General features: G+C 40.1%; 1 protein-coding gene across 3 annotated transcripts in view; it reads left to right on the top strand.

Moving 5' to 3' along the window:
* Positions 1-13,314, top strand: part of LOC309878692 (mucin-5B) — a 93,709-nt gene that overhangs the window by 37,942 nt on the left and 42,453 nt on the right. Inside the window, exons 43-50 of one of the 3 annotated variants that reach the window (XM_082761531.1) lie at positions 253-357; positions 977-1,017; positions 1,601-1,723; positions 2,645-2,740; positions 4,676-4,804; positions 5,653-5,692; positions 6,420-6,543; positions 7,056-7,274. In XM_082761531.1, the coding sequence (XP_082617657.1) occupies positions 253-357; positions 977-1,017; positions 1,601-1,723; positions 2,645-2,740; positions 4,676-4,804; positions 5,653-5,692; positions 6,420-6,543; positions 7,056-7,230 (833 nt within the window). In that variant the 3' untranslated portion in view covers positions 7,231-7,274. Of the gene's footprint in view, positions 1-252; positions 358-976; positions 1,018-1,600; positions 1,724-2,644; positions 2,741-4,675; positions 4,805-5,652; positions 5,693-6,419; positions 6,544-7,055; positions 7,463-13,314 lie in introns of those variants that run through there. The other 2 variants (XM_082761530.1, XM_082761532.1) reach the window with 2 other exon arrangements.

Genomic DNA, 13,314 nt, shown 5'->3' with positions numbered 1-13,314 from the left:
TAGTTTGTTAGCAATGACATCTAGTGGGGGAAGAGAAAGAGGAACAAGGGCCAGAACTGTATGCCCAGGGAAGACCTTTACAATAAGGCAAACTTTGAAAAAGTTTATTTGTACATGTCCCAACTTCCAGACTGTTTGGTTCAAGAATCATTTATGTCCCCCCTATTTCTTGGATGTTCAAACTTTTTGGTCTGCAAGAAAAACTGCTGGACAGGATGATTTGGCTTACTTTATCTCCATTGTCTATTGCAGAATGTGATATAAAAACCTGTGTTATCAACAAAACAGCATGTGACTTAGGTTTCCAACCTGTGGTAGCTATATCTGAGGATGGTTGTTGTCCTATCTTCTCCTGTAGTAAGTACCATGTTTCCTTAAGAAATTTTATTTATTCCTTCAACTATTTCAGTTTTTCTGAATGAGTCAATATCACAAGAAGTAGCCTCTCCCTTTCCTTTCCAGCCTTTAAAATTTTATGGTGGTGGAATAAGTGATGTAAGTTCTCTGTAGCTAATATTCAATGAGATCTTGGGATGTAAGTTATTGAACAAATACTGCATTTCTATTATATTGAAGCTATACAGTTCTGCTGTCAAACTGTATTTCTGGAATTGCACACCTGACCCAACTTCCCATTTTCTCAGTGACCAGTAAGGTGGTTAACAATAAAGAAAAGCTCAGCTAATTTCAAGCATGGGTAACTACATGAAGTACATTTTTGTTTTTGCCATATGGAAGATACCAGGATATAGAATTACCCCAAACTTCACGCATAACATCTGAGCAGATGTTAAATGTGGGCTTCAGAATAACAATTTAACAGCATGTTTTTCCCTCTGTTGTGCAGGCTATGAAGGCTAGCAAATAGACTCAGTTCTACTCTTTGTCTTCTCTAAATCAGTGAGAATTTAGAGATGAGTTCAATAACTGGCTACATCATTCCTAGTACATTGTTTTCATTTTATTTTTCTTACAGTACCAAAAGGTGTATGTGTTTCTGAAGGAGTTGAATTTAAGGTAGGTCTTCTTCCATACATTTTTTTTCCACAGGTTGATGCAGCCTGAATCAGAATTTTCTGAACTTATTATTGTCAACACTTAATAATGTACACTTCAATCCTGCCTTTTTTTTTTTTTTTTTAAATCCCTGCCAGCAGTCTAATGTGTTACTGAAGATATTAATGAATAGGTAATGCTAGAGACCAGTAGCTTGCTTACTAAATGAGATCTTACCTGTGTTTTAGAGTCTAGAAGTCAGAATTGTGATTGAATACAAATTTTAAAACTCATTGGATGTTGTAAGATTAATTACTAGGTCAAACTGAGGAAAAATTGAAGTTTGGATTTTATAAGATAACATAACTCATGTAATGTCATCAGTGCACTTGAGTACGTCAGCCTCACGTTCATTTTGTGATACTAAGAAGTGTCAGGTTTGAAGTCAGAGATCTGAAGATATTCATTTCAGGAGGTTCTACCAAAAATAATTCCTGAGCATAATCATTCATGTTTGATAGTCCAGGGGACATATGTTTATTCTACAACCCACCAATTTCTTGCTGTTGCCTGTTTTCCTCTCTGCTTTTCTTTATCTTTTCAGCCTGGGGCAGTGGTGCCTAAGAGCTCCTGTGAGGATTGTGTGTGCACAGATGAGCAGGACGCTGTGACGCAAACCAACCGCATCCAGTGTGTTCCAGTGAAATGCCAAACCACCTGCCAACAGGTTAGTACCACGCACTCAGCCTCCCTGACCACAAACAATGGCTGCTAGGGGATGCGTGGTAGAACCGTGGCAGTAAAACTGCTGCCTCGGTAAAAGATAGCAGGATATAATTTTCTATTAGGTCCTCTTTAGGATGCTGGCCATTTTTGCTCTACCAATTTAAGAGGTCACCCTTTGAGAGATTCCCTGAAGGAAAGTGATTGCAAACCTGTTAGAGAGACATCTGACTGCTGAAAGATGAAGTTTATGTTGTTCTGTTGGTGGTGTTTTCAGCTCCAAAATTAAGATTATAAGGAAACTGCATGGTTGTTTAAGGAGTTTCCAGACACTGCTTGGTACTTGTGAGCTAAGAGTCTGTGCACAAACTGCTCAGTCTATTACTGAATGCAAGAAAGAATGGTTTCTGTTCCATTCTCACCCAGATAAGGCTAGATCCACTGCCAATCCTAAAAATGGATAAAACCATTAACCTTTATCTTGAAGCAGGATAGACCCATGAAAAGACTGCTGGATATCTAAAACACAGGGAAGGAAATAACCGATGCACTATCTTCACATGTCTGACAGTGACAGTTCTAGTGAATAATCATATCAGACCAAGTGCTGGTAGTAGATTTTTCAAGTAATCACCTGATGAATTAATTTATTTGTTCTAACTTGTGTGTTAGCACAAAGAAGAGCAGCCAATGGCAGGGTGTATATGGTAACTGAAGTGACCCAGAGGTAACTTCAGTATGGGAAAGAAATTATCAGTTTTAATTGTCAGGCTTAAAGTGATTCCAACAGGTTTCTAACAGCAACAGAAATGAAACCAGAAAGTTGACTCATTTCCACTGCCATCTCCAGTGTGGCTGTGATCCGACAGTGTTTCATGAACAGGACTGCAGGTAACATGGCTAAATGGTGACCTTATTTCCACAGGGCTTCCGCTACGTAGAACAGGAGGGTCAGTGCTGCAGCCAGTGCCAGCAAGTGGCTTGTGTGGCAAATTTTCCATTTGGCAATGTCACCATCGAGGTGAGTGCTCCTTTGTTCTGCATGGAAAGCTGAATTATCCAAAAAGACCTCAACATTTTTTGAAATCAGTGTCATATATTTTGAAGCTGGGAAGACCTTTACAAGGTTTTAAAATGTCTCTATTTCCAAAGTAAGTGTTAAGTTTTATATGGCTGCTCCTTGCTGTGTGCATCTTGAAGACACTGCTGTGTTTAAAATTATGCATCTCTGGCAGGAATGGAAATCATGTCACCCTCTCTTCGTGACATGCAGCACGGGGAAAGAATTTGTAGGGGATGGTGACATTGCAAAACACTGCTCTTGCAGAGATATGTGAGCTGGCTTCACATGACACTGCTCTGATACTGGAAGACATGTCATTTATCTTGCCCTAGAAATACAAAGCTAAATAGTTTGAGCAAGCTGATATAACTGTACTAACATTGGTTCTGAATTTGTTGGGGCAAAAATCGAAAATGTCATAGCTGCTGCAGTGTAGTTTACCTTGGTAACACCCAGGTAATACACCACGTCTCTTCAGCATAGTGTTGTGAGACGTGAACTGAACCTCAGGCTAGCTGTTTGCTTTTATTACAGCCTGCTATTGCTGTGAACAGTTAATGCTGCCATCTAACCCAGTGGTTATTTTCTTATGTGCTATTTCTTCTCTGGTAGCTCTTGAGCTCTGCATCTTTTCTATTTCATCCTTTTGTTCCTTGCTAAATCTTGCAAGCTAGCTTCTACTGTGCCAATATATAATTTTTATGCTTTTTATGCTTAAAGGTGGTTACCACAAAGAAATTTTGCATTTATCCATTAACCTCTGTTAGGAAGAGTATTTTCCTTTCATAGTTTTTACTTTTCTTCCATCTATTAAAAAACTTCAAAACCTGTAGAATACTTTTTTTCTGTATATAAGCAGTGCTATAGGCTGGGAGATGAGTGGTTAGAAAGCTGCCTGGCAGAGAAGGACCTGGGAGTATTGGTTGATAGTCGGCTGAATATGAGCCAGCAGTGTGCTCAGGTGGCCAAGGCCAACAGTATCCTGGCTTGTGTAAGAAACAGCGTGACCAGCAGGGCTAGGGAAGTGATTGTCCTTCTGTACTCTGCTCTGGTGAGGCCGCACCTCAAGTACTTTGTTCAGTTTTGGGCCCCTTGCTAAAGAAGGACATCGAGGTGCTTGAGTGAGTCCAGAGAAGGGTGATGAAGCTGGTGAGGGGTCTGGAGAACAAGTCTTATGAGGAGTGGCTGAGGGAGCTGGACTTGTTCAGCCTGGAGAAGAGGAGGCTCAGGGGCGACTGTATTGCTCTCTATAGGTACCTTAAATAGGAGACTGTAGCGAGATGAGGGTTGGTCTATTCTCCCACGTGGCTGGTGACAGGATGAGGGGGAATGGGCTGAAGTTGCACCAGGGAGGTTTAGGTTGGATATTAGGAAATACTTCTTTACTGAAAGGGTTGTTAAGGCATTGGAATGGGCTGCCCAGGGAAGTGGTTGAGTCACCATCCCTGGAAGTCTTTAAAAGATGTTTAGATGTAGAGCTTAGTGCTATGGTTTAGTGGGAGACTTGTTAGTGTTAGAGCACAGGTTGGACTAGGTGATCTTGGAGGTCTCTTCCAATCTGTGAGATTCTGTGAGATTCTATCCCACCTCTATTAACAGACCCATCTTCTGTACTTCATAGTGTCTCTTAGCATTTCTGCTCCTACCTCTATGCTATGCTCATTCTGCCACCAGAATGTGGGTGAGCTCAGTAGATGTGAATTCCAGATATCTCAGTACTGTGAGGATAATATGAACATCCCAGCCCCTCTGCCAGTTCATTGACTGTATTACTATTGCATTGTTCTATTTATACTTATTGTATAAATAAGTAAATATCTATCTGTCTATATAATATCTATATATTGTTCTATTGTTATATTATATTGATTATTTTTTTTCTGTTGTTTTTAGGTTGGAAAAAGTTATAAAGCACCGTATGATAACTGTACTCAGTACATGTGCACTGAATCAGGGGGGCTGTTTTCCTTGACTAGTACAGTAAAGGTCTGCTTACCATTTGAGGAATCAAACTGTGTCCCAGTAAGTATTTAAGTACCAGAAAAAAAAAAAAAAAAAAAAAAACTGTCTGAAATGAGCCCTGCCAGTGCTATGGTATGGGAGGCTTCTATACAGTTTTGAATGAGTCACATCAGTGTTTCTTGACCTTTCTGAGTTGATCATCTTTGTTTGAAAGAAATGTGCTTTTTCAGCCCCAAATGGAATGTCCTATGGAAGTATAACAAAAGCTATACTTTCTAAGAAATCCACATATTTTACTTGTTGTGAAGTAAGACACTGGAATTTGAAATAGGGGAGTGCTGGGGCAATGGCACGGTGGGACTTTTCATTACTTAAGGAACACCAGTGTTACAAAATGCAATTGAAGAAAAGATGACTTAAGATGGACCTGTCAGGGAACCAATGAACATAGTCTCTTCTGCTATAGGGAGCATTGCTAAGCAAGTAAGTGGTAGATGAATGAGCAACAGGGAGCATTAGTGACAGGCTTTTTAGTGACCAGTGGTTTCCAGTAACTTCCAGAAAGGGCTTTGCAGGCTGTTCAATTCCAGAAGCAGGTGTCATTGTCTGGTTTTGGAGTTGGCTTTTGTGCTGGCTTCAGCAGGATCTGCATAACATCAGGCATATGTTACAGAACATTCCACCTGGCTTATGAGTGGATATAGTTGTAAGAATATTCAGTCCCTGCAGGATATTTTTAAAGTGTGTTTTGTACACAACTGGTACACAAACAGGTCTGAAGAGGAATTAATGTGTTGGTTAGAGATGAGGGTATGTATCTGAACCCTCTGTTGCTACTAGCTGCTTAGCAATATACGTACACTAGACTAGAGTATCCAAACTATTCTGGTTCTTTGTTTTCTATACAGGGGACAGTTGACATGACTTCAGATGGCTGTTGTAAGACATGTGAGTGTGTTAAATCATCGATTCCCTACTAAAATACTGCTAGGTTCTCTTCTGCTTGTAGCCCTTCTTCTGCATGCACCAAGAAGTTCAACAGACTAGAAGGCTTTGTTCATGTATCAGAAGAGCAGTTTTGTACCTTACAGCTAAGGCTCAAAAATTGCTTTGTTCTTCCAATGGGGACACTAAAAAATTTATCTCCTTTCTGCGTTTTTAAAAGACTGAAATATTGTTAGTTTGAACTATACTTCCAATGAGAGAATTTGTAGGAATTATGTTCTGTATTTTTCCATTTGAAAGTTACATGGGGAAAAAAAATTGGATTTTTTTCTTCTACATCATCCACCCAGAAAAATATAGGTTGTTACAGTCACAAATGTTAACAAATACAATTCATAGCACTTAACAACAAAAACACCTTAATATCTCCTTTTGGTCTTAGTTCAGCAGTACCCTTACATGAACTTATACATGTCTTCATTTGAGCCAGTCCCTGAACAGAAAAGTATCTAGAAAAGTGGGGAGTTGTTTTTGCTGAATTAGTGCCTATTTGCACTCTCCTTATTTATTTATTATTTGTGTTTGGTGTGTGTGTATTTGTTTTGTTATGCATTTAAACTACAAGAGGTTTCATTAAGATGATCTGCCCATGGCTTCCCAGAAGGTGTCTTTCAAAATTTCTTTTGCTTCCCAGTCTGAAGAAGTGTAACAGAAATATTCTCCCACACAGGTGTTGACCTGCCACATAAATGCAAACGCAATGTGAAAGAGCAGTATATTGTTCACAACAACTGTAAGTCTGCTGTTCCAGTCCCAATGCCCTTCTGCGAAGGGACATGCAGTACCTATTCTGTGTAAGTAGGAAACCTTTCTCTGTCTTCACCTGTGTCTGGTCTTCCTGGGTTCTTGTTTAAAAGGACCTGACTGGGAAATTGGATGTGAGAACAGCAGCAGTCATCAATGTGATGAAATGCCTTTAGTGTGATGGGAATGCCTTACCTTAGGATAATAGGTCCCTCTGCAAAGAGACCTTCCTGTCCTTATGTGTATTTATGAACAGCTCTGGGGGTTGATGGAGTTTCTTCCTGCTCTTTGGTCTCTGCATGAATTGTTCATTTCTGTGTTGCCAGAATGTCCCTAATCCAAAACCCACCAAATTTAATGGGATTTTCCTCACTGATCTCAGAGGATCTAGCCCTGCATAGCTAGTAGCATCCTGAGGAAAGGCCATTATGAATAAGCAGAAATACAGATAAGAAATCTTGTTTCTTTCTTCATTAGTTGTACCCCTATTTGGAGGAATGAATACAGATCACATAGGGAAGAAAACAGGTGGTGTACTCATGTGCAAATCTCATTTCTGTAGGTATTCCTTTGAGACCAATGAAATGGAACACAAATGCATTTGCTGCCATGAAAAAAGGAGTCACACAGTGAAGGTGGATCTGGTTTGCTCTGAGCATAAGACAGTCGAATTCACATATGTGCATGTAGATGAATGTGGATGTATGGAAACCAAATGCCCAAAGAGGAGAACGTGAGACAAAGGAGACATTTCAGCTCCCATTTAATGCTTCCCTAGCAAGTGAGTAGTTTAGAAAGCAGCTGTGACTAACCTTGAAGTGACCATACTTCTCTCCTGTGCTTTTTTCCTTCTGGTATTATATGCAGTTATGGAAATTAGCTGAGGATTTTGCTCTAAATGTTTGTAGAATAAACTGCATTTCAAAGAGGACTTGTTCTCTTGTTTCAGTGATGCTGCTAAAGGGGCAAGGAGGTTAATTTCTTTAATCCCATATTGGTGTATAAACCAAGGTTATTACAAGGCACTCCAGAGACAGACGATGCCTTTCAAAAGTCCTTCCTGATGAAAGTGTGCATTATAAAACTATAACTACGTGCTTCAACTCATTTCCCTCAGAAGGGAAACAGCAATCGCTTCCACAGGTGTGATTCAGTCAGAGAGGCAGGACTCAGCTCAGAGGCACCTTGTTCTCCCCAGTGGTTCTACACCTACTTCGGCTGACAGTCTGGGTCACTGGAGCAAAGCAAGGTGCTTTTCTCCTTCTGTGCTGTAAGCACTACAGCAGGAGTGTAAAAATGTGCCTTAAATGCATGCTAGAAAATGAACATATTCACACCCAGTCTTTATCACTGGTGGGTTTTGTAATTTGCCAACATCAAACTTCAAACTTGGAGCTGCGTGTCTCGTGAGAGACTGATGTTCAGATCCACATCTTGCTATGTGATCATGATTTATGTCACAAACAATTGACTCCCAGTTAGCATCTTCAATGGGACGTAGTGTTTGTGACAGTATCTTACGTGGACAGGGGTTAAAAAAGCTCAGCAATACCTTCAGATTATGCAGGGAAGGAAGATGTTTTTACTGCTTGAACAACTTGGTCTTTCTGTGACCTGAACGAGAACTAAGGGCTGTAAACGCAGCGTCCTACAACCTGCCAAGTAGAGACTTTGGGGAAATGTTTTGGAGGGAATACTTGTGAACTGACAGAGTAGCTATTAAGTGTGCTAACCTCTAGCTTTCCATTTTAAAATGCTGCAGCTATTGAGTTCCAAGTAGTCTCTCATTTAATTATTTTTCATAATAAATCATTGTAGTTGATGTCAGGTTACTTACACACGTACTGCTTCATTATGGTATTACTGATCTTAAAATTGCAGGAATACTTGACTTTGAACAGGCATAGGAGTTGAAAGACATACGTATTTCTTTGCTCTTATCTGATAGGCCCATGTTTATTGGGTAATCACTGTGATGCATTAGCACAGCCCCTATTGGGCTTCTGTGGAACTCAGCTCGTTTTAACATAACAGTTCTCCAGCCCCTTTCTGGAAGGGTTTGTCTCAGCCTAGACTGGTTTGAAGGAGCCCTTGTGAAGGTATCAGTTTCTCAGCACTGGGTATTTTGAGATCCAGGGTAGCCAGCTTAGACAGCTGAAGACAGAGAAGGTGAATATCATCCTTTGTTTTTATTTTATTTATTTAAAAGGAGTAAAAGGGAGACTGAGTGTTCGTAACAATTACAGTGTTCCCGTTGCAACTTCTTACTCTCAGTGAAGTGCAGAAATCTTTGGGAAACATGGGCAATAACATTCAACAAGATGTTTGTGCTGCTGCTGAATTGCAACTAACTCTCCCATTCCCAGCCTCTGCCCTGGTCACTGGACCAGTTTGCTTGATTATAAATGATAAGAATCCCCAAATAATTCAGACAACTGTCAGTGTAATGCGATTCCCGTGGAAGGCATGTGTTGCAATTGCTTGACATTGAGGCTCACATATAAACTTCACATTAGCCCAGAAAATATTCTTACTGATACAAATCAAGTGTATGCCTGATTTTGCAATGCAAAGTGCAGCAGCAAGAAAGAAGGACATTCGTTCCTTTCCTCCTTGCCTTTCCCTGAGGGGGAAGAAATCATTCTTGAGTGCTTTCGTCATCAGAAGAGTAAACAGGCTCTTAAGTAGTCAGATATAAATTCCTGTAAACCCTGCAAATGAATCATTCTCAATAGGATGGCTTAGCTAGAATACTAGTGGAAATCTTTTCCATATCTGCTTTGTCTTCAGGTGGGAGAAGGGCAATAAAACGTGATCTAATCTTATGAGGTACATGTAAAAGTCCGCTCTCCTGTATGATTTTACTGGTGATGAGACTTGATGCAGAATTTGAGAATGGAATTGATTTGAAGGTATACTTTTCTATTCATTTTTGCCATGCACTTTGCTTTGCAGGCAAGTGAAATTGTTTTAGCTTAGAGCTGGAACCAACAGCTTATTCCCATCTGCAGATGGCTATTGAACAGAGGATCATATGAAACCCCATGTTCCCCTTCTCCACTCCTGATTATGCCTGATTCTTCATTTACTCAGTGTGGTATCTAACTACCCTGTGCTGTACTATTTCCAGCTCCAGTGGCCAGGTGTTGAACTGAATGTGTTCATCCTCTGTTCATAGATGCAGAGTCCTAGTTAGATGAGATGCAGCCAGCAAGACCAAGTTACTTCAATGCAAACTTTCAGCTTCCTCAGCTCACAGACAGTCAATGGGTAAATACAATCAGTGGGTTAAATGTTGTTTTATCCCTGTGAGCACTCAACCTGGACGTGATCCTGCTGGAGCAGCTGTGTGGTTGTTTCTCACGTGTGCATGCTCTAACACTCATCTGTAGCCCCAGGGCATCTCTTCCAGCTAGTGACCAGTCTGAACGTCAAACACTTTCCTGGCATAACTCCAGAAAAATCACTGGCATTGCTCTAAGTACTGTTTCTTCCCTTCTGCATGAATTCTTTGCACCAGCATCCACTTTACTAGGGTAGCCCCAGAAGAACCAGCCTTCAGATGAGCCAGTCAGGCCGGGGCTCAACTGGTTTCAGCTTGTAGCCATTCTGTTCTTATCAGGAGATGATGGTACTCCATATGCTGAGCAGTTCTGAGAAAGCACACCAGGAAGAACTGCCCCATATTACTAAAATAAATATATGCCAGAGATACTGCACTGTGTCAGGTAAACAAGTCTGAAGACACATTATCATGTCACTGGTGTTAACTGAGATGGGTTGCTATTACATGAGCTCTGACTTACTTGCCTATCAGTTTATGGCTTGAAAAGCTCAATTCCCAATACTACCTTAATGTAGTTTGGCTAAATTTTTGTTGGGCTTTTGTTAACGATTATTGTTGTTTGCAAAGAGGAGAACATTAGAAGTCTGCTCTGAATTTTTATTTGGGGAGAGACACTGTCCTTTTCCACAGTTTTTCTTAGAGTGGATCCCCTGGCTGTGGAATCAGACCTCTAGCTTTATCTGCAGTGTGCTGTACTGATATCAATCTATTCTAGTATCTACAATCTTGAGCTGAAAACAAAGTCTGTGAACTGTACATGCCCTCTAATACAGAAGGGATTGTTTAAAAGAATGCAGCAACTATTTTGTTTGTGTGCTAGCTTAACAATTAGAATGAGAAAGTTGCAATGTGAAGGTGGAAAAATTTGTCTAAGTATCACTTGGGAAAGTTATGTGATTAGTAATGAGCCAGAAAATAAAATAATGTGACAAATAAGAGATTATCTTGCAGGTAAGGGGAAGACCGAGCATTGGGTGGTCTGAGAGCTGTGTCTGACTCTTCCACAGGTTTGTGTGCTCACATACACGTTCCCGTCCTTGTTTATATTTCCTTTCTGATCCCAGATAAGGATAAGGGTAGGGCCCTGTTTCCTTTATGCAATTGTAACATTTCAGTTCATAAAAATTTTTGCACAAGTATATAACACGTCATTTGCAAACCTGAAGGGGTACACTTGCTTCTGTCAGGCATCCCAAAAATCTTTTACAAGAAAAAGTGTGACAATATGCCAAAGACACCAAGACAAAGGTATCAGTTGTGAAAATCTTTCTGGTTTTTACACTTCAAAGGATCTGATTATTCAATATCTTTAGGGCAACAATGGGTTTTAAGTCTCAGTTTACCTTGTAGAAGGCCATTCTCACATCCATTTAATTCTTTGACAACACCAATTCCTATCTTAGGAAAGTAACACACAGAGGGTATGCTCAGGCAACTGGATTTGTGTCAAAAGTAGGCCAAGGTTTGATCATGAAACTACAAGGTTGTAATTTTTTACACACTTTATTTTTTTCTAGGTGTGAAGACCCACTTTTCATCAGTAGCCTCTAGGACAGTTTAATGATTTTTTTCATTCAAAGGGAATCTGGTAGCTTCCTGTACATTTAGGTTTAGCTCTCTGTTTATGGATTATATTATTTCACTCAGCTTGCTTTCTGTGAAGGTGTATTTTAAAAATATACTCCTTGTAGAAAAGGACATTATTTAATTACTGATCCTTCTGACAATGAAATCCAGCGAAGTCTCCCATTGATAAGACTGGGTAGAAGAAAGATGGGGTAGCTAGACTTTAGTTCATCCCATCTACCTTCTGCCAAAATAAATATGAATCAAAACTGGGACTTGAAGCACTGTGAACTTTCAGTGTAGTTACTGAAAATTGATATGCGCTTCACTTAAGAGCTCAACTGTCTTCTGGAAATGCTCCCACCTAACCTTCTTGACTTCATAGGCAGACTAAGGTGAGTACAGACCTACCTTGTCCAAATTCTCTAAAGCAATGTGAGAAGTTGATCCCCAGTGCCAGTTTTATATATTCCTAATGAGAAGTGCCAGAAATTTACCTCAAATTCTGCAAACCCTATGCCCTGCCTTAAACAGCTCAACCGTCTTCAGGACTTTTAGTGAAAGATTCTTTCACCCTGATGTTTAACAAGAATAATGCTGAGAACAGCTTCATTATTTTCAGTATGTTCTTTGGGGTGGGCACCATCTCACTTACCTTTAACATTTGTAGTGCTTGCTTTAAAAAAAAAAAAAAAAAAGTGGCCCATTATCTAACCTCATTCTCAGCCTTGTCACAGAGTGCTTGATGTTTTGAACTACTACCCCAGTGTCTCTTAGCATTACTCCCGCAAATCAAAAAGAGCTTAAAACTGGGCTAACTTGACAGACAGGGAGTTTGCTTCCACTCCTGTGTTTTATGTGTCAGTTAGATCCAGCTTAAATTTCTGAAGTTAGTGAAGAAGTCCATCAACCCTCTTGTGTTCCAGCTCTGAAGCATTTTTTTCCAAGTCTCTACCTTTCCCTACACTGCTGTTCTAAGTAAGACAGTTACAAGTCCTTTGCCACACCTTTACAGCTTCTTGTCTTCACTCCTCTGTGTATCCAGATGTTTTTCTGTATTAACCTATTGATTTCCTGTAATATCCTATAAACCTGGCTAAAAACCAGTGTTTAATCTGACCCTCAGTGAGCATTGTTCTGCAAACAAAAGGTTAGCCTAGTGCCATGTAGCTATGCCAGCAAATCATTGCTAACACTGCTGCTCTATGGTCTGGAATTATCTTTTCCCCCAGATCAGTTTCTCTCAAGGGCTGCAGCAGATACCTTTTCTTCCCCAAGTACTCCAACTTACTTCTAGCTCTCCCAAGTTCCACCTTCTGTTTGCTTTTGATGATGTTCTCCAGCTTTTTCAGATTTTCAGATGCAGTCATTTCAGGCTAAGGCACAAAATATTTTTCTGGGTGTGTGGTATGTCCTATAAATCCATTTTTCTTTAGTATTACCCCAGAACTGCTACATTCATCACACCCTTCCTCAATAAGTAGACTTAGCAATCCTTCAGAGAATTTCTGTAGTCTGCAACACTTGCTCTGTATGGTAAAGTGCCCATCTAAAGACCACTTACCAAGAACCAGATCAGCCCTGTGGCATTACTGTGGGTGTGTTCTTCTCCATTGCCAAATGAATTGGATTGGACATCTTCCTGAAGACATCTGTGCATTTCCAGTAACAAGTTGTTCATTGTGCAACACTTGTGCAGCCTGTGTTGTGCTGCTTAGACTAGCTTATAATAATACCCCTTTAAGCCTTCCTAAACTGAAAAAGCAGTTTCAGGCACATTCTCACCCTTCATCTACACTTTTGTAATTGGATAATTAGGTATTCAATTACTGGTCATACAAAGATTTCTGGCAGAAACAGGAGCTATGCCTATTAATTCACCTTTCCCTCCCTCAAACTCAATGAGTGG

The sequence above is a fragment of the Aythya marila genome (assembly GCF_965140915.1).
Source record: "Aythya marila genome assembly, chromosome: 5".
Taxonomy (NCBI): Eukaryota; Metazoa; Chordata; class Aves; order Anseriformes; family Anatidae; genus Aythya; species Aythya marila.
This window is presented reverse-complemented; position numbering and strand designations above follow the sequence as displayed.